Source organism: Salvelinus alpinus, chromosome 10 (assembly GCF_045679555.1).
Source record: "Salvelinus alpinus chromosome 10, SLU_Salpinus.1, whole genome shotgun sequence".
NCBI classification, from domain to species: Eukaryota; Metazoa; Chordata; class Actinopteri; order Salmoniformes; family Salmonidae; genus Salvelinus; species Salvelinus alpinus.
Window position 1 is genome coordinate 29,035,227 of NC_092095.1, and position 27,967 is coordinate 29,063,193.

General features: G+C 47.2%; 1 protein-coding gene across 4 annotated transcripts in view; it reads left to right on the forward strand.

Moving 5' to 3' along the window:
• Positions 1 to 27,967, forward strand: part of sulf1 (sulfatase 1) — a 68,862-nt gene that overhangs the window by 23,969 nt on the left and 16,926 nt on the right. For all 4 annotated transcript variants that reach the window (XM_071328782.1, XM_071328783.1, XM_071328780.1 and 1 more), the window contains exons 2-11: positions 2,476 to 2,710; positions 3,580 to 3,819; positions 6,029 to 6,180; positions 10,484 to 10,653; positions 14,570 to 14,720; positions 15,099 to 15,274; positions 16,478 to 16,606; positions 17,241 to 17,297; positions 20,360 to 20,495; positions 27,198 to 27,432. In XM_071328782.1, coding sequence (XP_071184883.1) covers positions 2,533 to 2,710; positions 3,580 to 3,819; positions 6,029 to 6,180; positions 10,484 to 10,653; positions 14,570 to 14,720; positions 15,099 to 15,274; positions 16,478 to 16,606; positions 17,241 to 17,297; positions 20,360 to 20,495; positions 27,198 to 27,432 — 1,624 coding nt within the window. In that variant the 5' untranslated portion in view covers positions 2,476 to 2,532. The remainder of the gene's footprint in view (positions 1 to 2,475; positions 2,711 to 3,579; positions 3,820 to 6,028; positions 6,181 to 10,483; positions 10,654 to 14,569; positions 14,721 to 15,098; positions 15,275 to 16,477; positions 16,607 to 17,240; positions 17,298 to 20,359; positions 20,496 to 27,197; positions 27,433 to 27,967) is intronic.

A 27,967-nucleotide genomic window follows, 5' to 3' on the forward strand; every position in this document is an offset into this window, starting at 1 on the left:
TTCCCTTTATATTGCACTACTTTTGACCAGGGCTCATAGGGCTCTAGTCAAAAGTAGTGCACTATATAGGGAGTGCCATTAGGGACGCATTCATAGTAAAGTTGTTCAACGTTTGGAGTGGCTAACTCAGGATGGTCTTCTGGTCTGTTTGTTGAACGATATATACAGTGCATTTTGAAAGTATTCAGATCCATTGACTTTTACATATTTTGTTACCTCACAGCCTTATTCTAAAATATATATCTTCATCAATCTACTCACAATAACCCATAATGACAAAGCAAAAACAGTTTTTTTGACATTTTTGCAAATGTATTACACATTTAAATCTGATATATCACATTTACATAAGTATTCAGACCCTTTACTCAGTACTTTGTTGAAGCACCTTTGGCAGGCGATTGCAGCCTTGAGTCTTCTTGGGTATGGCGCTACAAGCTTGGCATACCTGTATTTGGGGAGTTTATCCCATTCTTCTCTGTAGATCCTCTTAAGATCTGTCAGGTTGGATGGGGTGCGTCACTGCACTGCTATTTTCAGGTCTCTTTAGAGATGTTTGATCGGGTTCAAGTTCGGGCTCTGGCTGGGCCACTCAAGGACTTTCAGAGACTTGTCCCGAAGCCACTCCTGATTGTCTTGGCTGTGTGCTTAGGATCGTTGTCCTGTTGGAAGGGGAACCTTCGCCCCAGTCTGAGGTCCTGAGCGCTCTGGAGCAGGATTTCATCAAGGATCTCTCTGTACTTTACTCTGTTCATCTTTCCCTCGATCCTGACTAGTCTCCCAGTCCCTGCCGCTGAAAAACATCCCCAGAGCATGATGCTGCCACCACCATGCTTCACCGTAGGAATGGTGTCAGGTTTCCTCCAGACGTGACGCATGGCATTCAGGTCAAAGAGTTCAATCTTGGTTTCATCAGACCAGAGAATCTTGTTTAGTCCTTTAGGGCTGTCATGTGCCTTTTACTGAGGAGTGGCTTCCATTTGGCCACTCTACCATAAAGGCCTGATTGGTGGAGTGCTGCAGAGATGGTTGTCCTTCTGGAAGGTTCTCCCACGATTGCTCAGTATGGTCGGGCGTTTGGCCAAACTTCTTCCATTTAAGAATGATGGAGGCCACTGTGTTCTTGGGGACCTTCAATGCTGCAGAAATGTTTTGGTACCATTCCCCAGATCTGTGCCTTGACACAATAGAGTCTCGGAGCTCTATGGACAATACCTTCAACCTCATGGCTTGATTTTTGCTCTGACATGCACTGTCAACATTGGGACCTTATATAGACAGGTGTGGGAAGGGGTCTGAATACTTCCGAATGCACTGTAGTCTGCATATCAAAATGGCACCCTTTTCCCTACTACTTCCCATAGGGCTCTGGTCAAAAGGAGAGTGCAGTACGTAGGGAATAGGGTGCCCTTTGGGACACAGACATAGTGGAGTTGGGGTATGATTTGTGAGCAGATGGATGTAACTTCTGGGAAGTAAATATGTTTAAATGTAGCGGTGAATCTGGGACGGTTGTTGACTGTATTCTGGAAAGAGAACAGACTGGTTTACGACTGCTTTGATAAGACAGTAGTAAACCACTTTTTCCTCACTCACTCTTATTCTTTCCATCTACAATGAGTGTACAAAACATCAGGAACACCTGCTCTTTCCCGAGACAGGCTGACCAGGTGAATCCAAGTGAAAGCTATGATCCCTTATTGATGTCACCTGTTAAATCCACTTCAATCAGTGTACATGAAGGGTAGGAGACAGGTTAAAGAAGGATTTTCAAGTTGAGACAATTGAGACATGGATTATGTATGTGTGCTATTCAGAGGGTGAATGGGCAAGACAAATGATTCAAGTGCCTTTGAACGGGGTATACTCAATAGGTGCCAGGCGCACCGGTTTGTGTCAAGAACTGCATCGCTACTGGGTTTTTCACGCTCAACAGTTTCCCGTGCATATTAAGAATGGTCCCCCACCCAAAGGACATCCAGCCAACTTGACACAACCGGAATTGGAGCATCCCTGTGGAATGCTTTCAACACCTTGTAGAGTCCATGCCCCGATGTACTGAGGCTGTTCTGAGGGCAAAAGCGGGATGCAACTCAATATTAGTAAGGTGTTCCTAATGTTTTGCACACTCAGTATATGTTACTGTCTCACGTTCACTCTGCCTTTCACTCTCATTGTTGCTCTCTCTCTCTCTCTCTCTCTCTCTCTCTCTCTCTCTCTCTCTCTCTCTCTCTCTCTCTCTCTCTCATTGTCTCTCTTTAATTACACGTTGTCAACAGTGTGTCAGTAAATACTGCATCTCGACTAACACCTTCTCTGTTCTCTCTCTCTGTTCTCTCTCTCTCTCTCTCTCTCTCTCTCTCTCTCTCTCTCTCTCTCTCTCTCTCTCTCTCTCTCTCTCTCTCTCTCTCTCTCTCTCTCTCTCTCTCTCTCTCTCTCTCTCTCTCTCTCTCTGTGTCTGTGTCTGTCTCTCAGACTCCTCAGACTCCTCCTCAGAAGTGAGAGAGCTCCAGTGGGTTTCTTCCCTCCGCCATGCTGCTGGTGTGTGTGTCCTGGCTGGGCCTGCTGTCCCTGGGTTGGGACCAGGGCTGTTCAGCATTCAGCACCACCAGAGCCCAGGGAGGCCTGAGGGGACGCATCCAGAGGGACCGCAGGAACATTAGGCCCAACATCATCCTCATCATAACCGACGATCAGGACACGGAGCTTGGTAAGACTTTCATGCTGATCCCCTGGAGGTCTGGCAGTGGTCCTGTTAGCTGTATTTTGTAAGAGCTGCCTTAGCTGTATGAATCTGGGTTGTATTCATTAGTGCACACTGTAGCAAAACGTTTTGTAACAGAAAATGAGAACACGCATTTTTATTGGACAAATTCAGGTAGGACCCTCACTCTTTCTGCCCGTTTCCTTCCATTTGGTTCCTAGTGTACATCTCTCGGTCTGTCCTACGGAGGTCTGGGACTATAGTGGTGGTCTTGTATTGGTCACTACCACTATAAGGTGCTCTGTGGATCAGCGTTGTAATCTACAGGGTGCATGGTTGGCCCTGCTATCTACCGCTCTGGGACTGAGAACATCCTCACCTCTCTCTCGCTCCCTCTGTCTCCCAGACAGAAGCGCAAACAGATAGAGGGGCCATCTGGCCTTGTGGAGCGGTGTACAGTGTTTGTGTAATGGATTATGGTTACTTATTACTCTGACAGAATAGGATGGGATGCGAAAAGCTCCAATCCTAGTTTGACCATAGTGTTTCCCATACAGGGAAATGCAATGGTGCAATCCTCCTCTCTGACAAAAATCCATCTCCCACACTGTCAGTACTGAGCAGCAGGTTAAAAAGTCATGAAGGAAGATCTACAAACGGAACCGTGTAAAAGCTAGGCAGTCCAGAACAGTCGGAACTGTGTCAATTGTAATCTAGTTACATGGGTCACTGTGAAGGCTATAACACCGCAGTCTGTGACGATTGGTGTCAGCGACACATGGAAATGTTTCTGGATAACTGTTCAACTTGCTGTTCGTCTTTTAATGTATTTCTTTCCTCATTTCTCCCTTCTCCTCGCTACTCCTCCCCTCTAGGTTCTCTTCAGGTGATGAATAAGACTCGTAAGATAATGGAAGATGGAGGCACCTCGTTCACCAATGCCTTTGTGAGCACGCCCATGTGCTGTCCGTCGCGCTCGTCCATGCTGACTGGGAAGTACGTTCACAATCACAACACCTACACCAACAACGAGAACTGTTCTTCACCGTCCTGGCAGGCCCAGCATGAACCACGCTCCTTCGCCGTCTACCTCAACAATACAGGATACAGGACAGGTAAGGTGGTACAGAGTGGCACACACACTCCCTGTCAGAGTTCAGTCAGTCACCAGCTCCCCAAATGCCTGTTGACAATCACTCCTGTTAGTCAAACACACATTTTTTACTGGAACCGTCCCTCCGTTCGCCTGTCTCCCTCCCTCTATATCTGTCTCCCTCCCTCTATATCTGTCTCCCTCCCTCTATATCTGTCTCCCTCCCTCTATATCTGTCTCCCTCCCTCTATATCTGTCTCCCTCCCTCTATATCTGTCTCCCTCCCTCTATATCTGTCTCCCTCCCTCTATATCTGTCTCCCTCCCTCTATATCTGTCTCCCTCCCTCTATATCTGTCTCCCTCCCTCTCTATCTGTCTCCCTCCCTCTATATCTGTCTCCCTCCCCCTCTATCTGTCTCCCTCCCTCTATATCTGTCTCCCTCCCCCTCTATCTGTCTCCCTCCCTCTATATCTGTCTCCCTCCCTCTATATCTGTCTCCCTCCCTCTATATCTGTCTCCCTCCCTCTATATCTGTCTCCCTCCCCCTCTATCTGTCTCCCTCCCTCTATATCTGTCTCCCTCCCTCTATATCTGTCTCCCTCCCTCTATATCTGTCTCCCTCCCTCTATATCTGTCTCCCTCCCCCTCTATCTGTCTCCCTCCCTCTATATCTGTCTCCCTCCCTCTATATCTGTCTCCCTCCCCCTCTATCTGTCTCCCTCCCTCTATATCTGTCTCCCTCCCTCTATATCTGTCTCCCTCCCTCTATATCTGTCTCCCTCCCTCTATATCTGTCTCCCTCCCCCTCTATCTGTCTCCCTCCCCCTCTATCTGTCTCCCTCCCTCTATATCTGTCTCCCTCCCTCTATATCTGTCTCCCTCCCTCTATATCTGTCTCCCTCCCCCTCTATCTGTCTCCCTCCCTCTATATCTGTCTCCCTCCCTCTATATCTGTCTCCCTCCCCCTCTATCTGTCTCCCTCCCTCTATATCTGTCTCCCTCCCTCTATATCTGTCTCCCTCCCTCTATATCTGTCTCCCTCCCTCTATATCTGTCTCCCTCCCTCCAAATCTGTCTCCCTCCCTCTATATCTGTCTCCCTCCCTCTATATCTGTCTCCCTCCCTCTATATCTGTCTCCCTCCCTCTATATCTGTCTCCCTCCCTTCATCCCTCCCCCTCGATCTGTCTCCCTCCCCCTCGATCTGTCTCCCTCCCCCTCTATATCTGTCTCCCTCCCTCTATATCTGTCTCCCTCCCTCTATATCTGTCTCCCTCCCTCTATATCTGTCTCCCTCCCTCTATATCTGTCTCCCTCCCTCTATATCTGCCTCCTTCCCTTCATCCCTCCCTGCCTCCCTCCCCCTCGATCTGTCTCCCTCCCCCTCTATCTGTCTCCCTCCCAATCTATCAGCCTGTCTCCCTCCCCCTCTATCTGCCTGTCTCCCTCCCCCTGTATCTGCCTGCCTCCCTCCCCCTTTATCTGCCTGTCTTCCTCCCCCTTTATCTGCCTGTCTCCCTCCCCCTTTATCTGCCTGTCTCCCTCCCCCCCTCCCTGCCTGCTCCCTGCCTGTCTGTCTGCTGTGAGAAATGCAAACATGGGTTGGGTGCCAGGCTCCTGTCGGGGCTCATCAGCTAGTGTCTGCCTGAGTGATGGCTTGGAGGCCAGGCATGTGGGGAGGCGTACAGGCTCTGGGCTGGGCAGCTCAATGGGGTCCTGTGGCTTGCAGAGCGAAGAGGGCTGTGGTTTTGGAGCTGATATGTTGGTCTACAATTAGCTCTCTCTGGGTAGACTGGCCCTGTGCCCAGGAGGCTTCTACTGGGGAGAGATAGAGAGATGTTTGGTTAGGAGAAGAGAGAGGGAGGGACAGAGTTAGAGGCACACAAACAGTTCCAGGTACAGGATTCATGGGGCTGAGGTGTTAGTGGGGTGTTAGGGTCGGAGAAAGGTCACACAACAGGGGAAAAAATTGCTGATATTTATCGAGTCAGTTCACTACCCTACTCTGTGGTTATGAGAAACATTGCTCGCCAAGCATCCAAAAATTGCCAGTGAATCATTAGATTTAGAGACATTTCTTGCAGGTTCTTACAGACAATAAATCAGAGCCAATATCTTGTACTCTTTTCGAGGATGATGTTTTAATGTCTGTGAAGCCAAAGTAACATTTCTACATGAAAGTTTCTCTAATTGTAATTCTCGTTTCTCTCTCTCCTCTGTTCCATCCCAGCGTTCTTTGGGAAGTACCTGAACGAGTACAACGGCAGCTACATCCCTCCTGGGTGGCGGGAGTGGGTGGGGCTGATCAAAAATTCCCGCTTTTATAATTACACCGTCTGTCGGAACGGTTACAAGGAGAAGCACGGCGCAGAATATGCCAAGGTATGTCTGCATGCCTGCTAGTGGTGTTCCCTGTGTGTGTGTGTGTGTGTGTGTGTGTGTGTGTGTGTGTGTGTGTGTGTGTGTGTGTGTGTGTGTGTGTGTGTGTGTGTGTGTGTGTGTGTGTGTGTGTGTGTGTGTGTGTGTGTGTGTGTGTGTGTGTGTGTGTGTGTGTGTGTGTGTGTGTGTGTGTGTGTGTGTGTGTGTGTGTGCGTCCAATCCTTGTCTGCTCTTAAAGATGCCCCATTAATCTCAATCACCTATTTGTTCTTCCTTTATGACTGAATGTAATTGAATGTAAGGTCTTTTCCCGGCTAATTGCAGGGTTCCTATTGGTTTATATCTCTGGCATGCCCTAGCCAGGCTAGGAATCCTGGGTAAATTAAAGGGGAAGTGTTGAAATGAGTAATTTGAAGTGGCGTCTCGGGAGTTTGCTCTGAGAGACAGTTTTATTTTATTGTGGCGTGCCACAACGTTTAAAGATCGTAAAGCAGACACGCTGGCTGCCTCCAGGGGGTTAGAAGTTACATTACTCTTAGAAATTACCACCCTGCTTTTGTTTTCTCGCTTTCTCTCTCTCTCTTTCTCTCTCTCTCTCTCTCTCTCTGTCTCTCAGCCTATCTGTCTCTTTATCTCTCTCTCTCTCTCTGTCTCTCAGCCTATTTGTCTCTTTATCTCTCTCTCTCTCTCTGTCTCTCTGTCTCTCAGCCTATTTGTCTCTTTATCTCTCTCTCTGTCTCTCTGTGTCTCTCTCTAACTCTCTTTGTGTCTCTCTCGCGCTCTCTGTCTGTTTTTATCTATCTCTATCTATCTCTATCTATCTCTCTGTCTCTCTCTCTCTCTCTTTCTGTCTCTTTCTGAGGTTGTGGAGTTCGTATGCTTCTGTTATTCTTTCTCTATCTCTCTCTCTTTCTGTCTCTCTCACTCTCTTTCTGTATCGCTCTCTCTCTCTCTCTCTGGGTGTTGTGGAGTCTCTCCATGCTACTGTACATCTCTGGAAGGCTAAAGGAAGGGGAATCATTTTGTCATGTCAGTGTCAGACGCTGGCTAGGAGTGAAGTGATAACTCCATGATTGTGGAGGGGATGGGGCTTCCGCATGGCATCAGGAGGGCGCCCCCCTCTCCCATCTCTCTATGTGTTTTTAGTAAAAGCTGTCAGTCTTTCCCAGTGCTGGGGTGCATCCCAAATGGCACCCTATTCCCTATATAGTGCACTATTTTCTGACCAGAGCCCTATGGACCCTGGTCAAAGTAGTACACTGCATAGGGAATAGGGTGCCATTTGGGATGCATCCCCTGCTCTGTGTCAACGTCCTGCCAGCTAGCTTAGTCAAAAGGGCATGGTGTGGGTTCATGTTGACCAGGGTGTTTCAGTGGCTGTCAGAAGGATGGGTAAATAAATGCTTGGCATGGTACTCAGACGTCAAATGGCTTGTCTTGTTGAGTTAGACGGAGGTGTTAAGTTACCCACGAGTTGAGGCTGAGGTGTTTACGGGATTGGGAGACGAGTAGACGAGCATGTTGTGGTTTCAGACCCAAGTGGACCCTATAAATTAAAACCACTGCGGTGGGCAGTGGAAACACACACACACAGGCACGCACGCATACTGTACCACACACACACACACACACACACACACACACACACACACACACACACACACACACACACACACACACACACACACACACACACACACACACACACACACACACACACACACACACACACACACACACACACACACACACACACACACACACACACACACACACACACACACACACACACACACACACACTCGCCAGATCCCATTATGTAGACTTGTGGACAGTGATAGTGATGGGGATGGCAGTCCTCCTGTGTACAGTTCACTGGGCAGTCACCAGTCACAGTGGGCAGTAGAGGGTCAATAGACGGTGAGAAGTTCAGGGAACATCTCTCTGTGTGTACAGTTCACACACAAGGGCAATGCCAGTGCATCTTAAAATTCTGTTGATTTGACCATGTATTCACTACCAGGAACTTTCCGTCTCCATTTGTAAAGCTCTGAGTTGGGACTCAGGATGTGATACACATGCCCAAGGATTTCACTCCCCCCTCCGCTTCTCCAGCTTTTTCAGGCTTGCCTCTCACTCCATGACAGACTGACGGCCCCATTCAGTGTCCCCTCAAGCTGAACTTCCTAAAGAAACTCTTAAAGGAGCTGTGGTCTTCATGGGAATGTTTTTTTCTCTCTCTCTCATGTTGCCATAACTATTAGCTAAGCATGACTTTAACCAGCGGCACGTTAGCATGGCACCATTGCACTCTGTCAGCCCTGCCAGGAGCCCTGTCAGGTCAAAGTGAATCTAGGGTTAGCGGGATTTCCCTGAAATGGTATAAATCAGATTTAACGTGATTCATCTTGGAGCTATTAATGGTTTTATAGCTGCCTTTAATGACTTACTGGCTCGAGGGAGGGAGAGGCTGGTAGATTGCACGCACATGGCATTACCATGGTATTATCGTCCTACTCTCCTCCAAACCACCGTGACTCTGACCTGAGTTACCCTCCAGCTGTCCCAAATGACACCTTATTCCCTATATAGCGCACTACTTTTGACCAGGGGTCCATAGGACACTTGTTAGAAGTAGTGCACGATCTAGGGAATAATGTTTCCATTTTGGGCCGCAGGGTGCAGACTTAGGCTAGTTAAAGTGACGGGAAGGTAGTGAACACTCTGACGTGAACTTCCCAGTAGATGGATTAGAGTTTCTCCGGCTTAGCTTCAGACATATGGGATTACTGGGTCAGTGGTCGTGACATACCGCTGCTAATGTCGTCAAGGTAATGAATGGTAATAGGCATACTGCAACACAGCACATTGTCCAAGAGTGGATACATTTCTCTTCCCCTTTCAGCTCTGCTGAAGCCTTGGAGGACGAGGCCTCTAGGTAACAGCCTTAGAGAGAGGACACATCATAACCAACGTCAGGTCCTATTGCATCTGACCACAGAGCATTGGGCTGAACTTCCCCAACGGTTCGCCACTTGTGGTGGACACCCAGCAGGTGATCTGCTGCGCATGGCTGTTCACGGCTGACGTTCGTTTTTTTACATTTTATTTAACCTTTTATTTAACTAGGCGAGTCAGTTAAGAACAAATTCTTATTTACAATGACGGCCAAACCCGGACGACGCTGGGCCAGTTGTGCGCCTGGATTCGAACCAGGGTGTCTGTAGTAACGCCTCTAGCACTGAGATGCAGTGTTTTATACTGCTGTGCCACTCGTTCCCTCTCTTAAACCAGCCATCCTCAGCCCCAGCCCTTAACCTCTCCGCAGCCTGACCCAGAGACCCTGTTAGCGTTACCCAGGGGAGAGAGGGTCTGCCTGGGGGGTAAAGGGTGAGGAGAACCAGGTGTCCTTCCCATCTCCTACCCCCTCTCCCTCTTTGTTCCACCCTAGGGTTAGTGCACTGTAGCTAGGTTGAGGCTCCTAGCGAGGCCCCCACCTGACCCGACCAGCCCCAAGCCCATTGCTCCACAGTCTACGCCTGATCTGTACATTTCTCCTTTCTTTTGAGAGAGAGAGGGTGTGTGTGAGAGAGAGAGAGAGAGAGAGAGGGCGAGAGAGGGGGAGACTTCAGTGTTGTCATAACACCGCGCCGGCTGAGACCACTGACCTCCTCTCACCATCAAGTGTTAGTGTCAACACCGGTGTCATATCCAATACTGTCCACCCGGCTCACAGAACCACTCATGAGGCAGCTTACACACATGCACACGCGCACGCACACACATGCAGAGCTCACATGCACACACACACACACTGCAAACACACACAGGCGAGTAGCCAGCTGCTAACTCATGTGGATTGCTACTGGATTGGGAGTTAGGAGGAATTAGGAGAGCAGTATAGTGGTTTCTCTGTGTCTAATGTTCTGTGCAGATCTGGGCTGCTCTGGTCAAAAGTAGCACATTATTTAGGGAAGAGGGTGCCATTTGAGGGACAGCCCTGGATAGGTCAAAACTAAAGGCATTAAACAACATGTCAAAGACAGCAGCCATGTTACTTTGACCTGCTGTTAAAGGACCATGACATTGGAAAAGAAGAGACTTTGAACTTTTGGGTTGGGCTTCCCGGATGCAGATTACGCCAATTGCTAGACGATGAAGCACTTTCTAATGGATAGTCTCCATTAAACACGCTCTGAAGTCCAGGACTAAAGAAATCACCCCTTGTAGCCTAACCTGTACAATACAAACCGTTTTGTCCACACAATGAATATTTAAGCTAATACTATGTTTTTCCCTGTTGCAGGACTATTTCACGGACCTTATCACCAACGACAGTATCAACTTCTTCCGGATGTCCAAGAAGGTTTACCCTCACCGGCCAGTGATGATGGTCCTCAGCCATGCTGCCCCCCATGGCCCAGAGGACTCAGCCCCACAGTACTCAGAGATGTTCCCCAACGCATCGCAACACATGTGAGTCAGACACACTACGCACGGACACACACATACATGCATACACACACAGACAGATGCATGGATTCTCACACAAACACAAACACTGTATTTGCTGCAATGGGGAGTCTGAAGTCTGAAGTGCTGTGGTTTATGATTGGCAGCCATTATCTCCACATATTTTCTAAACATTATTACAGTTCTGTGTACTCCAAGACGGTGTCCTTAATGGCACCCTATTCCCTACATATATAGTGCACTACTTTAATCCCATTGGACCTAGTCAAAAGAAGTGCACTACATAGGGAATAGGGTGCCATGTGGGATACAGACCCTTCCCCTGGTCGTTAGATGATGACAGGCTGCTAAAACGCTCCTCTGGCAAACCCTTCTGACTGGCAGCGGGAAACTGATGTGATTTATCGTCTAAGAATAGTCAGGGAACGTATCTTCCTGGGAGAGGACACTGAGCTCTCAGGCCAAGCCCACGGTAGTGGAGCTCTCATCCAGGAGCATCAGAACTGTGGCAGCCCTCCGATCATAGAAATATCATGATATAGAATTATGATTCTATTCCTATGGTTCCGAACAGGGCGGCCTCTCTCCCGACCTCCCTGCTCTATATCCCTCCTCAGCTCTGTGCTGCTCTCCTTCACTCCTGGAAGTCGTGTCCTGAGGCTAGAAGACAGGGTGGGAGACCAGGGTCAGGTTTAGGCAGTTTGTTCTCTCTTTTTGTCCCTCACTCTCCTGCCCTTCATTCATGATCTCTCTCTCTCTCCCGCTCTCTCTCTCTCCATCTCTCTTTCTTGTTCTCTATTACTTTCTCTTTATCCCACTCTCTGTCCCTCTCTCTCCTCTTCCTACTCCCCCCGCTCTTCTCCCTTCCTCACCCTCGCTCCCTTCATCCCTACCTCTCCCTTCCCCCTCCCTCTCTCCCTTCCCCCTCCCCCTCTCCCTTCCCTCTCCCTCCCTCTCTGCCTCTCTCGCTTCCTGCTTTTTCATTCCCTGGGACATCCTGACCCTGTCTATATCAATCAGCCCCTTCTCCCCATGGCTGTAGGGATGTGAGGAATGCATTGTATGTTCTGGAGCAGGCAGGCCTTTGTGACATTATTCATGTATTTTTAGCACAAGCCTCCAGGCTGGGGAGGGGGGTCGAGGGTCCAAGAGTTGGTGGTGAGGGGGGGGTCGGAGGTGAGGCAGGAGGGGGGTGGCTGGGGGTACTAGGCCCCCGGATGTGTGAGTGGGTAGAGGTAGGGAAAGAGAGGGGTATTGGGGGGAGGGTTTTAGGCCTCTGTTGAGTGGGGGGGGGGTCATAGGGGGTTGCCAAGGTTACCATGTGTGTGGTGAGCACCAGGGTCAGTGTAGTGGGAAGAGGAACAGGTGGCAGGCATGGTCTGATGTGGGTGGCATGTCTTCATGGGCATTGGTGCACCATTGATGGTTCCTCTACCCAGAGATTGTGAGTAGCATCAAACCAGCCTTTTTCCAAGTAGAGCTCTAGGTTGCAGGCTTAACGTCTTACTTATGGAAGTTCCCCTCTCCTCTGATTGTGTTGTGGTAACTCTTGCCCTCCTCCCCTTTCCTCCTCAGACCTCCATTGTGTTCTTCACCCGCCCAGCCAGGAGGTCTAATAAGCCCCACAAAGAGGCTTGTCTCTGGGCACAGGGCCACCGGGGGCTGGGGTCTAGGCTGGGCACCTCTGAGGGAACAAGGAATGTTGGGGTCAGGAGAATGAGCCCAGCTCATATAGGGAGAGGCCTATAGGACACATACACCTGTCACACTATACCTTTATACGTCAAGGTTCTCAGGGTCAGTGTCTGGCTGCCTCCCAAATGACACTCCATTCCCTATATAGTGCACTACTTTTGACCACAGCCTTATGGGCCCTGGTCAAAAGTAGTACGCTATATAGGAAATATGGTGCCATTTTGGACACAGAATACATCTAGCCAGGGTTCTAAAGGGTATTAGTCTGGGATTACCTCTATGGCTCTCAGGGTTAGTGTTCAGCTTAGACTACAACCACACCACACCATTTAAAGGGCGATACATTCAGCTTGGGATAGAGCAAGGGGTTAATTAAGGCCCTTTAGTTTAAGGTTATTTTCACCCTAAAGCTAAATGTTCAGCTTTGTCTTGTTCAGACACCACACAATACCGAGGTGTAGCTAGCTCATAGTCAGAATATGTTTAGACATCTACTGCCAGTCAAAGTGTATTAGTACACCCTAACATGTACTTAAAGAAATAAAACCACTTCTTGTGGTTTTCTGTGAGGGTTTGTCAGGTTCCTAATTCACGTCCCCGGGCTCCCGAGTGGCGCAGCGGTCTTAGGCACTGCATGGGGCATCACTACAGTCCCTGGTTCGAATCCAGGCTGTATCACATCCAGTCATGATTGGGAGTCCCATAGGGCGGCGCACAATTGGCCCAGCGTCGTCCGGGTTTGGCCGGGGTAGGCCATCACTGTAAATAACAATTTGTTCTTAACTGACTTGCCGAGTTAAATTAAGGTTAAATAAAAAATCTAGTAAAAAAATCCAGTTGTTCTTCTTCCCAGCGTGCGTCCTAAATGGCACACTATCCCCTATGGGCCTTCGTCAAAAGTAGTGCATCACATAGGGAATAGGGTGTGACTTGTGATGCAGAGAGGGAGAGCTACACCTTGGGTCAGGAATGTTAATGACGTTAACATCAAACCGTCCCCTTCCACAGTTCCCTTAAACTACAGACGCCCATTTTTGATTTACGACAAACAGGGTTTAGCTGTTTAACTGTTTTACTGTGCAACCTTTTAACAGCTAAATGCACTAAGGATTTGCAGCATCAGGGAATGTGGTGTGAAATATCCTTGTCTGAACTACCCGATGTCTCTGGAACGTTCCTCGTCAGCATCTAAACCAAAAGCCAGCACCACGGTAGACAGGTGTACTGAACCTGTCTCTATAGACCTCATCACAGCTACCAGCAACGACACACACACATTTGTACCAGCCAATGCCTCAGTCGATGTCTCTTTACACCTCCACATCTACCAACAACTCTCTCTCTCTGTTTACCCACGTCTTGTCTTCACAGTCCAGGGCTTGTAACCAACTTGACTTGTGGGCCCAGAATCCAACACGGCTATTATTTTCTTAAGCATGTGCCAACCCTCAAATGACTCCTCTTAGCCAAGAGGTCTGTCGACTCAGTGTGAGAGGAGGGAGGGAGGGGGGATGGCGGGAGAGGGGGGGAGAGAATTTTCCTTAGTAAACATCTTGGTTATTGATGCTTGTCAAACAGAGCAGACAGCAGGGTCGAACCCACAGACACCTGTGGCCCAAAAATGGCACCCTATTCCCTACATAATGTAGTAGTGCACTACTGTATGTAGGGAGTAGGGTGCCATTTGGGACACAGCCATTGACACCTGCAGAAGGCTGAGAAATGACAGACAGGTGGTTGCTGACTACTACTGCTGAAACCTTAAAGGGTTACACATGTGTGTGCGTGCGTGCACACACACACACACACACACACAAAGGGTTTCTTTATGGCTAGTTGGTATTCGGATGACTCTTGCATGTTTTGCTTCTCTTGCCTCCTCAATTTCCAGGACTGTTAGTGAGGGTTGAACAGACACACTGTGTTTGTTCTGTCTTTCATAGCCTCTGCATTACAAGGTCTAGGTCCTCATAGGGAGAATTTGGGGTGCATCTCAAGCAATGGTGGCTGGTGACACTTTAAATGGAGAGGATGGGCTCATAGTAAAGGCTGGAACAGAATGAAATGGAATGTTATCAAACACATCAAGCTTCACTCCAGCCATTATTATGAGTCGTCCCCTTCACCAACCTCCTCTTCGTCATCTAAACTGATGTACAGAGAACAGAATGGGTAAAAATAAGTTATTTAACTAACTATCTTGTGTTTCCTCTCCTCTCTGCAGCACCCCCAGTTATAACTACGCCCCAAACATGGATAAGCACTGGATCATGCAGTACACCGGCCCCATGAGGCCCATCCACATGGAATTCACTAACTTCCTACACAGGAAGAGACTACAGACGCTCATGTCAGTGGACGACTCTGTTCAGAAGGTAAGACAATCTGTTTCTAGCTACACTTTCTAGTTTTAATTTGTGTAGGGAGGGAGATACTGTGCAAAGCTGTTATCAAGGCAGAGGGTGGCTACTTTGAATTCATCTCATATATAAAATATATTTTGATTTCTTTAACACTTTTTTGGTTACTACATGATTCCATATGTGTCATTTCATAGTTTTGATGTCTTCACTATTATTCTACAATGAAGAAAATAGTAAAAAATCAAGAAAAAAACTGGCATGATTAGGTGTGTCCAAACTTTTGACTGGTACTGTATGTGCAGTAGTAATAAGCTCATGAGGTGTGAGTTTGTCTATTTGTCTCTTTGTGTCTGTTCGTTGCTCACACACACACGACTGTGTTTTCCCCAGGTATATGAGATGTTGGTAGAGAGTGGAGAGCTGGACAACACCTATGTAATCTATACTGCTGACCATGGCTATCACATCGGTCAGTTCGGACTGGTAAAGGGGAAGTCAATGCCCTATGACTTTGACATCCGAGTACCCTTCTTCCTCAGAGGGCCCAACGTCGAGCCTGGAGCAGTGTAAGTAAGCCTCGTCCAAGCCAGAACGGGCCATAGCGTAGCGTGAGGCTGCTTGATGTACAAGTACATCCCCTGAACAGGATGCTAGTCTGTTCTAGAGCTTTACCCCCAATCTTTCTCCTTAAAGGACAAATCCACTCAAAAAACTATCTTACCATAACCAACAACAATACCAAATTACACTGAAAATGGAAATCAATGCCACTCTGTTTGGCACTCAGCATTAAAGGATAACTCCACTCAAAAACGTGGTATTTTTTTCCATTAGTCCACTGTTGATACAGTCCCAAAATGTTTTGCACGTCAGCAGTCACGTTTTCAAGATATTGGAATTTCAAGAGCAAAGTGTCACAACATTTGGTATTTTTGTTGATTATGGTGTTGGTGTGGTTGTTTATGGTGTTGGTGTGGTTGTTTGGGGTGTTGGTGTGGTTGTTTATGGTGTTGGTGTGGTTGTTTGGGGTGTTGGTGTTTATGTTGGTGTTGTTTATAGTGTCTATGTTGTTGTTGATTATGGTGTTGGTGTGGTTGTTTATGTTGTTGGTGTGATTGTTTATGGTGTTGGTGTGGTTGTTTATGGTGTTGGTATGGTTGTTTATCGTGTTGGTGTTTATGGTGTCTATGTTGTTGTTTATGGTGTTGGTGTGGTTGTTTATGATGTTGGCGTGGTTGTTTGTGGTGTTGGTGTGGTTGTTTATGATGTTGGCGTGGTTGTTTATGATGTTGGCGTGGTTGTTTATGGTGTTGGTGTGGTTGTTTATGGTGTTGGTGTGGTTGTTTATTGTGTTGGTGTGGTTGTTTATGGTGTTGGTGTGGTTGTTTATGGTGTTGGTGTGGTTGTTTATGATGTTGGCGTGGTTGTTTATGGTGTTGGTGTGGTTGTTTATGGTGTTGGTGTGGTTGTTTATGGTGTTGGTGTGGTTGTTTATGGTGTTGGTGTGGTTGTTTATGGTGTTGGTGTGGTTGTTTATGGTGTTGGTGTGGTTGTTTATGGTGTTGGTGTGGTTGTTTATGGTGTTGGTGTGGTTGTTTATGGTGTTGGTGTGGTTGTTTATGGTGTCGGTGTGGTTGTTTATGGTGTCGGTGTGGTTGTTTATGGTGTTGGTGTGGTTGTTTATGGTGTTGGTGTGGTTGTTTATGGTGTTGGTGCTCATGGTGGTGTTGTTTATGGTGGTGTTATTTATGGTGTTTGTTTCTCCACAGGAACACTCAAATGGTGTTGAACATTGACCTGGCTCCCACCATCCTTCACATCGCTGGGCTGGACACTCCTCCGGACATGGATGGGAAGTCCATCCTCCAACTACTGGAGCATGAGAAAACTGGCAACAGGTACACATGGACACATATTTGTATTCTATTTTCTTATCCATATCTTTATCAACAGGTACACATGGACTGCCATCCGAATTTCACCGTGATGTCCCCTAAGGACAAAGTTTGTATTTTTATACAAGAGAAACTTATAGTATGTATTTTTACGTGAGTGAAATCTGCCCCCCCCCAAAAAGCTAATTGAACAATCTTTGCACATTCATGGAACCACTTTGTGGTTTGAATGCCAGATTCCCCTTAAAGTTTTTAGCACTATGGCAAGGAAAAATAAAGTATACAGAACATACAGAACAAATTTCAGTTCGTTATCGCTTCTCCACAAAACCTCAGCAATACTAGAATCATCTTGTGTAATAACTTACTCTGGCTGGCTGTACACTGAAGACCAACATAGCTCATGGTGTGTGTTCCAAATGGCACTCTATTCCCTATATAATGCGCTACAGGGTAACCATGTAGTGCACTAAATAAAAGTAGTGCACTAAATAAGAAATAGGTTGCCATTTGTAGTGCACTAAATAAAAGTAGTGCACTAAATAAGAAATAGGTTGCCATTTGGGACGCACCATTGGTAAGTCCACAGGCAGGCCATTGTGAATTACACGGACTAACGTGGATTTTGTTTTTCCAGATTCAAACCCAATCGGAAACCCAAAGTCTGGAGGGACACATTCCTAGTGGAGAGAGGGTAAACTGATGTCCTTTCTTCCTATCCCCTCCACGCACGCACGCACGCACGCACGCACGCACGCACGCACACACACACACACACACGAATGCACATACACACACAGAGACATGCATGCACGCAAAAGGCACACACAACACCACAGATCCAAGTCAGCAGTTAGTACAGAAATGTGTGACACCAATTGTGCATTTCGTTGAATCCCAAACGTGTCAGGCAGCGGACGAGCATTCACACAGCCTTCGTCCCAAATAGACAGACACTTCCAGACCCACAGTGGGTTGGGAAGACCATGGTGGTGAAGGTTGGGAATATCATTTTTAGCATTGTTTGATCTATGTTAGGATCTATAAACGCCTGCCTGGTGCATCGAGACAGTTCTCACAGGCAGGCGTTGGCACACAGGGCTTTAAAGGGACATCTTTGTCTGTCAGCCTGCTCTTTTGGGCCTGCATTTCCAATGTGGGAGACAGAGGCTGTGACCCAAATAGTACCTTATTCCTTATATAATGCACTACCTTCGACTAGAGCTCCATAGGGACAGCAATAGAAAACGTGATCACAGCCAAGCCCAGGCCGAGGCCCCTGTGCTGTGTGTCAGTAAGACTCAGAGACTCAGAAGCCCTGGTCAAAATGTGTTCACTACATAGGGAATACCATTTGGGACATATACATTGCCTTTGTCCTCCTTGTGTGGGGCCTGCAAGTGTTCAAGGCTGGGAAGAGAGACCGTGTCTGTGTCTCAAATTGCACCCTATTTCCTATATAGTGCACTATATAGGGAATAGAGTGACATTTTGGAGGTAGACGGTAACCTGGAGTTGTCACTGTCTGTCTGTGTGTCCTTGCTCTGCCTGATGGGAGGGGAGCCAGCCGGATACAAGCATGGCAGAGCAGCGGAGTTAAACATGCACAACATTGACGTGGGCTGTTCGTGTTAGACATCGTCTGATGTTACCTGAGGAAGGACAGGAAGTCTCATACGACACACACGCACAGGACGTGTTGCTGCCACTGTGTGTAAAGAAGCCTTCGTGAGTGAGCATGCCAGTCGTGAGAGAACCGAGGCCTACAGCACACAGTCAGGATATGATCTGGTGTGTTTCTATAGGCTTCGTCTGTGTCTGTGAACACTCTGAGCTGCGGTAATGCCAGGGGCACACTGAAGGAAACCTCCCAGGTCTGAGACATGTAGCCGGAGAGAAACCTTTGTGCCGTTTGGGATGCAACCCCTCACGCGTAAGATTATCTAAAGCCATCCCCTCCAGCTCATTCACTGCTTTGTTTAGTTCCCTGCCATAAAATGCTTGAAATGATAGTGTTATTGAGCAATACCTACTTCCTGTACCCTCATATTTCTATGTACAGAAACCTGTTGATAGTGAGGTATTTACAACTGTCCTCGGCTGTAATTTTAGCTTTAACTACGGTCTGAGCTAGCAGGCGGCGGACGGCAGCTACATCTACACTAAAGCTACTTTGTGTCCTCCGAGCCCCAGGAAAGCCAGCCCGGGCATCTGGCCCAGTCCAGCTTCACACCACCACTCACCCTGCCCATCTCTACCCAGCCCTGCCCATCTCTACCCAGCCCTGCCCATCTCTGCCCAGCCTTGGCCAGCTCTACCCTGCGCAAAGCACATTGACCTCTTCCTGGCTTTGGCACACTGGCACCACTCTAGCCCTTAGACCCACACGGCCCTGCCAACCAACAGTCAACTATACTGCCAACCCGCACTGCCAACCCTACTGCCAACTCTACTACCAACCCGCACTGCCAACCCTGACTGCATTCTCCGGACGCACAGGCATAACAACTATGACAACAGAACACTGTGACCCTAAAGTACAACCTGTCCCCTTGCCTTTGAGAGTGTCTGTGACTGCTGTCCTGCATTGTCTTGTCCTGTCTGACAGGTTAAAGGAAACAGAGAAGTCACGGAAGCCAATGTAGCTCTCTATGAGATGTTCGACGAGCAGGTGTCTACGTACGTTTAGCCATGTAGTGTACACTACAATAGCAAAGTGAAGGATGGCTCAGTCGTTTTGAAACAGGAACAGGCTAACACTGACAGGGCTATCAGTATGTTGAGGTTGAACACCGACCCCAGTAGAAGCATGATGGATGGCTCAGTAGATTCTCTCCATTGTTGAGTAACAGAGCGAGGGGGTGTCTCTCAAATGGCACCCGTTTTCCCATCTGGTGCATTACTTTTGACCAGGGCCCATTGGGTTATGGTCAAAAGTAGTTCACTATGTAGGGAATAGGGTGCCAATTGGGAAGCAGACATACAATAGCACTGTGATGGATAGCTCCGTATATTCTCTCCATTGTATAGTAACACAGTGGAGGGTCTGGAGAGGCTTATCTCAACAGTCATAAAGTATGTATCTGTTCCAAATGGCACCATATTACCTACATAGTGCACTGCTTTTGACTAGAGCCCTATGTGTAAAGTAGTGCACTATATAGGGAATAGGGTGCCATTTGGGATGCAGTCGATGAAAAACCCCAGTGTTCAGGCGTCATACACATGGTGGATTAAACAGGCTAAAGCCCTACAGGTCAGAGGTTACCAGTCTTTCATTTCAGGCACAGCAGTGTTCTGTCGTTAATTACCCCATCACACAAACAGCAGCTGGAAGGCAGGAGGCCTACTGCAACACCAGTCAATGTCTGCGACCCAAATTGGGCCCTATTCCCTATATAGTGCGCAACTTTTAACCAGGGCCCTATGGTCGAAAGAAGTGAACTATATGGGGAATAGTGTGCCATTTGGGATACAGACCATTAGAGTGGAGGCCTGGCATGGGAAGCTACTTCTCCGTAGATTTTCAGACACACAGCTTGTTTAAAAAACGTTTAAAAAACTGACTACAACTCCTAACCCTCCCCGGTCCCTCCTGTCTGCAGTAAACTCCTGAGGAAGGACGAGAATGTAAGAGGCAGTTCAACCACCCAGCACACCAATAGCCTGCCCCTACTCTAACCCTCACCTCTACCACTGTCCTAACCAATACCTGTCCCCTAACCTGACTTGTCCCTCTCCTGTGTTCCTCTACAGGAAACTCCTGAGGCAGAAGGAGGACGGTGGAGGCAGTCCAACCACCCCTCACACCAACAGCCTGCCCAAGTACAAGAAGGTCAAAGAGGTGTGTCAACAGGCAGAGTTCCAGACGCCCTGCCAACAGCCTGGGCAGGTATGTGTATTCACACACACGCACATGCACACAAAAACACTCAAACCCCCACACACACACACACACACTACTAGCATTGAATATTTTCCCCGTATTTTACAAATGTTCCATCCCGAGAATAAATCACTTTTCTCCCGAGTAACCCTGTATTTCCCGCCAAAACTGGAAGTGTCATTCAAAAGCATTATAAAGCATATAAATAGGCCTATGTCTGGATTTGATTAGAGCTTTGATTGAAAATTCAAGCCGGATGCTACCTGAGCCTGATGAGCCATACCTTATGGACATTTTATGAGTCCTACATTGAAGACAGTTAATGAGCCCAGGCCCAAGCCCAAATGACTGTGCCATTACCCAATACGTATATGATAAAGGATACTGCAGATTACGAAGGACAGAAAAACATAAAAGCCCATAGATGTAGCTAGCTAGCTATAGAGTATGCTCTCTTGGGTAAATAAATTAAACTAGCTCCACTAGGCTAATCTTTTTGAGTGTGAACTGTATTACTGTATTGAATAATATGGACTTGAATTACACGCATAGTTCAAACCATGATGAAGCAGGGAGAGAGCATGCGATTCTGCTGCAGCACGAGGCCTACAATGTTACAAGAACAGGCAAGCAAATTTAGATTTTAATTTTGAAATATAACACTATAATTAGTAGGCTGGCGCATATTTAGGCCTACCTTTCATAATATTTCCCCTAATGTTATTAGCCTATATATATAGATGTCCTAGCCTACCTGTTTCAGATAATACATTATATACCTATACAGTATGAGTCAAAAGTTTGGACACACCTACTCATTCAAGGGATTTTCTATATTTGTGCTATTTTCTACATTGTAGAATAATAGTGAAGACATCAACACTATGAAATACCACATATGGAATTATGTAGTAACCAAAAAAGTGTTAAACAAACCCAAATATATTTTAGATTATTCAAAGTAGCCACCCTTTGCCTTGATGACAGCTTTTCACACTCTTGGCATTCTCTCAACCAGCTTCACGAGGAATGCTTTCCCAACAGTCTTGAAGGAGTTCCCACATATGCTGAGCACTTGTTGGCTGCTTTTCCTTCAGTCTGAGGTCCAACTCATCCCAAAGCATCTCAATTGGGTTGAGGTCGGGTGAATGTGGAAGCCAGGTCATCTGATGCAGCACTCCATCACTCTCCTTCTTGGTCAAATAGCCCTTACACAGCCTGGAGGTGTGTTTTGTGTCATTGTTCGGTTGAAATTAAATGATAGTCCCACTAAGCGCAAACCAGATGGGATGGTGTATCGCTAATGCTGTGGTAGCCATGCTGGTTAAGTGTGCCTTGAATTCTAAATAAATCATAGATAGTGTCACCAGCAAAGCTCCCTTACACCATCACACCTCTTCCATGCTTCACGGTGGGAACCACACATGTGGAGATCATCTGTTCACCTACTCTGCGTCTCACAAAGACACGGCGGTTAGAACCAAAAATCTCAAATTTGGACTCATCAGACTTAAGAACAGATTTCCACCGGTGTTTCTTGGCCCAAGCAAGTCTCTTCTTCTTATTGGTGTCCTTTAGTAGTGGTTTCTTTGCAGCAATTAGACCATGAAGGCCTGATTCACGCAGTCTCCTCTGAACAGTTGATGTTGAGATGTGTCTGTTACTTGAACTCTGTGAAGCATAGATTTGGGCTGCAATTTCTGAGGCTGGTAACTCTAATGAAATTATCCTCTGCAGTAGAGGTAACTCTGGGTCTTCCTTTCCTGTGGCGGTCCTCATGCGAGCCAGAGTCACCATAGCGCTTGATGTTTTTTGCGACTGCACTTGAAGAAACTTTCAAAGTTCTTGACATTTTCTGTATTTACTTAATGTCCTAAAGTAATGATGGACTGTCGTTTCCCCTGGCTTATTTGAGCTGTTCCTGGTCATTTACCAAATAGGGCTATCTTCTGCATACCCCCTACCTAGTCACAACACAACTGATTGGCTCAAACGCATTAACAAGGAAAGAAATTCCACAAATTTACTTTTAACAAGGCACACCTGTTAATTGAAATGCATTCCAGGTGACTTCCTCATGAAGCTGGTTGAGAGAATGACAAGAGTGTGCAAAGCTGTCATCAAGGCAACGGGTGGCTACTTTGAGGAATGTCAAATATAAAATATATTTAATTTGTTTAACACCTTTTTGATTACTACATGATTCTGTATGTGTTATTTCATAGTTTGTCTTTACTATTATTCTACAATGTAGGAAATAGTCAAAATAAAGAAAAGCCCTTGAATGAGTAGCTGTGTCCAAGCTTTTGACTGGTATTGTGTATATAGGGCTATGTATCAATCTAGAACAGGATAAACTATGTTGGATGCAATTTGAATGGAGTTGATGGAGAGAGAGAGAGAGAGAGAGAGAGAGAGAGAGAGAGAGAGAGAGAGAGAGAGAGAGAGAGAGAGAGAGAGAGAGAGAGAGAGAGAGAGAGAGAGAGAGAGAGAGAGAGAGAGAGAGAGAGAGAGAGAGAGAGAGAGAGAGAGAGAGAGAGAGAGAGAGAGAGAGAGACTGTGAGAGAGAGAGACTGTGAGAGAGAGAGAGACTGTGAGAGAGAGAGAGACTGTGAGAGAGAGAGAGAGAGAGAGACTGTGAGAGAGAGAGAGAGAGAGAGAGACTGTGAGAGAGAGAGACTGTGAGAGACTGTGAGAGAGAGAGACTGTGAGAGACTGTGAGAGAGAGACTGTGAGAGAGAGACTGTGAGAGAGAGACTGTGAGAGACTGTGAGAGAGAGACTGTGAGAGAGAGACTGTGAGAGAGAGACTGTGAGAGAGAGAGAGAGACTGTATGTGAGAGAGAGAGACTGTGTGTGAGAGAGAGAGAGACTGTGTGTGAGAGAGAGAGACTGTGTGTGAGAGAGAGAGAGACTGTGTGTGAGAGAGAGAGAGACTGTGTGTGAGAGAGAGAGAGACTGTGTGTGAGAGAGAGAGAGACTGTGAGAGAGAGAGAGAGACTGTGAGAGAGAGAGAGAGACTGTGAGAGAGAGATTGCTCGCGCGTGCACTGATTTAACGGTATTAAAGCAACGGCTGTTTTAAAAGTCCCTAGTTGCAGTTTAAAAAAAAAGTAGGATATTTACACACCAAAAAAATAAGGTGACCCCCGAAAGCCAGATGGAGATGGGCATTTGGTCTTTATATTACTATAGCATAGTGTTGCAGCAAATGTAGGGCTACCCGTCACAAGGAAAAGTGTCACCATGATGAGATGATAGGTCAACATGCATTGTGAACTGAGTTTCATACTGAGATGGGCTGTTCGTCCCCACCTTGAGCGTTGATGATTCGTCATGCAGATGCCGTAGCGAAGTTCGATTTAGACATCGCATATCATTTAAGTTCCATTTCATGCCTTGCTGTTCATGTAAAAAATGTATTATAATTCACCGGTTTCTCGCAGTTATTTATCCCGGGAAAAGGGAGTGCTTTTGGTCCGTAAATCTCGGCAAACGGGTTCCCGCCATTCAACCGTAACACACACACACACACACCATAGAGTGTGTAACGAGGTTCCCTGAAACACACACCCACCTGAATGTGGACAGAGTTTCCCCTGTTGCTGTCTTTAATGAAGAATCACGTCTTACATGTGCACACTTACAAGCTGCCTGGTTCACATTAGAAAGCCCTGCTGGCTGCTACCTGAACATTGGACCAATTTGTATTGTTCAGGTCTGCCAACTCTGTGGCTGTACACTAGTGGTTTGTAGCTGGTCTAACCACTAAAGAGTGTGTGTGTGTGTGTGTGGCTGGTCTACGAGGCCCTGCCAGCCTTTTAATGGGTTTGGGATGAAAGGGTCCCAGAGAAAAATTAGTCCCTCGTTCAAACGGTACAAAAATGTCCAATTACTGGACGTTTGCAGTAAATGGCTATTTGACTTATGGCTGGATGGCTGGCTGGCTGGCTGGCTGCAGAGTCTATGGCTGCTGTGTGCTTTGGCTAGGACAGACTACAACGCAGAAGAGGAATTATACTGTATGGAAAAGATTGTTACTGAAACAAAGAAGTTGAGGAAATCCAATGTGTTAGGTTATGTGGGGGAACCCGCTTTAGTCTTTAAATAGCATGCAAGATTGCGGGGGGTGATGGTTTAGTGTGTGTGTGTGTGTGTGTGTGCATGCAGTGTATGCAGCCAGTGAATGTGTAATTACAACACATACATGTGGAGGTTTAGTCCTAGCTAGCTATAGCGCTTGTCTGGTATTATTTAACCGAGTCTCCTAGTTAGTAGCTTCCCTCTATCTCTGTGGAGTGTTCCTTTAGAAAGAACAATATGGAGGGAAAGTCTATTAAAGTCTTAAAACAGCTGGTTAGAACACACCCACGGGTCTGTGGTCAATAGACACCTGTCCACCAAGGGTCAAATCCATGATTTAAAGGGGAGGGCTAAAGCTCAAAGCACTTCAAAGCCTTTGCGGTCAATGTATTTAAAGGGGAGTAGACAACAGCAACTGTTACCTAAAGGACATGGGGACCTTGTAAGTGTTTTCAGAGTGAAAGGGCAGTATGACAGCCTATAGGACTGTGTGACTGTGGGAAGAATATGAGTGGTTTAGTAAGGTGGCTGTCCCAAACTGAACCCTATTCCTTATATAGTGCACTACTTTTGACCAGAGCCCTACCGATCCAGGTAAAAAATAGGGCACTAAATGTGCCATTTGGGACGCGGACGTTTGTATTTATAGATGTCATAAACTCAAGGTTCCATTCTGTCTTATTCTATTCTATAAGAATAAGACTCCCTTCCTGCTGGCTCTCTGCTCTGATCTCTCACCCAGTTCATTTGCAGCAGGCTATCTCTCTCAATCTGTAAATGAATGAATCATGTGTGTCAGTCTGCAAGCGCTGTAGCAGTTTGGGTCTGCCACTTCTAGAGCAAGTCTCAGCTTGTAGGGTCCCCCCCCCTCTCTCTCACTCTCTCACTCACTCACTCACTCACTGTTTTTCACAGTCTGTCAGAGTGGAATGTGGCTGAAAAGTCCTAAAAGCACTGCACAGACAGCAAGCCTCTCTCTCTCTCTCTCTCTCTACCCCTCCTCTTCCTCCCCGCCCCCTCCTTTCCCCTCCTTACGACTCTCTTCCTCCCTCCCTTGCCCTCTTGATATAACATGGCTGTCAGGGCCATCTGTCAGTCAGCTGTCTGTCAGTGAGTGTCTGAGTGAGTGGTCCACAGAGGAAACCCGATCCTTCCCATAGTCCTTTGTTTGGCACTCTCGTTCCCACACTCACCAGGCAGCGAGCAACCGTCTGCACTGCCATGGTCCGCAGATATGTCCCCCCCCTCCAACCTACATCCTAAACGGCACCCTATTCACTATATAGTCCACTACTTTTGACCAGAGTCAAAAGGTAGTAGGCCCCGGTCACTCTAGTGCACTATATAGGGACTAGGGTGTCATTTGGGATGCAACCCCAAACACTTTAAGCCAAATTATCACATAGCCGAATGAGCTTTCACTTTCTTTGACCCCTCCCTTTCAACTTGACTGATTCATGGAGTTAGGGGTAGGAGACATTGTGGATGTGCACCACTAACTAGATTATGCTGGGGATGCAGCCGGGGGTTTGGAACATAGACAGACAGGGAGACAGGTAAAGAAAGAGACAGGGAGATGGAAAAAGAGACAGAGAGATGGAGAGAGAGACAGGTAAAGAAAGATACAGAGAGATGGAGAGAAAGACAATAAAAGAAAGACAGAAACAGGTAAAGAAAGAGACAGAGACGAAGAGAGACAGGTAAAGAAAGAGACAGAGACGAAGAGAGACAGGTAAAGAAAGAGAGAGAGATGGAGAGAGTGACAGGTAAAGAGAAAGACCGAGACAGGTAAAGAAAGAGACAGAGACGGCGAGAGAGACAGGTAAAAGAAAGAGACAGATTGACAGGTAAAGAAAGAGACAGAGAGTGAGACAGCGACAGAAAGCGGTATAGACAGAGGGAGCAAGCGAGAGACCGAGAGATGGAGAGAGAGAGAGAGACAGCGGGAGAGAGACCAAGAGATGGTGAGAGACCGCGAGAGCGAGACGGAGAGAAAGACAGAGGGAAAGGGTTTTTCACTTGGTTTACAGACAGCAGACTGATCCAATTCATTTGCTGTGGTGGTTCTGGTTTATCTTTCTCTTCAGTTTTGGGATTCTGTTTCTTTCCCACCACGTCTGTCTGTGATCTGGTTGAGATGTCTGTCTGTCAGAAGCACTGTGCTGTCTGGAAGTCTGTAAATGTAATGCAGAGGAAAGGAAAAGGCCTTGGGCTCAATTAGGAATCAATGTCTCGCTCCCGTTGTCCCACTTTCCCTATGAGACTCTAAGGGAACAGTTTGTTTTCAGTCCAACTTTTTTCCCCTATTGAATACAGTAGTCCAACATACGTGTTGTTCTGGCACGGACTGAGAAAGCGTATCTGTTGACAAAGTCATGTCGAGAAAGAGCGCGATTTCATTAAGAAATACACTATAGCAGCGGTTCTCGCAATGTTAACAAAGCACAAAGGGTCAATCTGTTTCCCAAATGGCACCCTATTTCCTATATCGTGCACTACTTTTGAAGGGTGCCATTTGAGACACATTCAATGTCTTCAAAGACCTTAACATTGGAGTGGAGTAAAAACCATAACTCAAATCATTGACCACTAATATAACCATCCGTCTCCTTGTCTCTCATCCACAGAAGTGGCACTGTGTGGAGGAGATCACAGGGAAGTGGCGTATCCAGAAGTGTAAGGGAGGTGGTCTGAAGGAAGGCCCCAGGAAGAGGGCCCGGAGCCTGAGGTCCCGCAGCAGCTACGACAGCCGGCAGAGGGACCCCTGCGACTGTGGCCCTGACAGCAGCCTCGACAAACCCTCCAGGTCCGACCGTCCGGGGCGTTCACACCGCCAGTTCCCACCTTCCTCTGGAGGACGAGGTGAGTAGAGTGGAGGGATGGGGGTGGAGGCTGGGGATGGGGATGGGGCTGAGGGTGGTCCAGGCCAGGAGTAGTGTCCTGAGCCAGCTAGCTCAATGGTAGCTGGGTAGATGTTGTTACAGGGGCATAGAGAATGGAGATGGACAGTTATGGTAACATATATCCATCTGTGGACTTACCACTCTGTATTTAAAGCTGTGTATGGAGGGCTATGGGAATGACGACCATGTCCATGTCTGCCAGAGCCTAAGCTTTGATTTACTGTTCAGGATTACTCCGGCTCTAAAGAGACACATGCAGGGAAGAGACAGAGGCAAGAAAAAAGCCCCTGACATTAGACCACTGGTCTGGTGGATGTAGCCCCTGACAGTAGATCACTGGTCTGGTGGAGATAGCCCCTGACAGTAGATCACTGGTCTGGTGGAGATAGCTCCTGACATTAGATCACTGGTCTGGTGGAGATAGCCCCTGACATTAGATCACTGGTCTGGTGGAGATAGCCCCTGACAGTAGATCACTGGTCTGGTGGAGATAG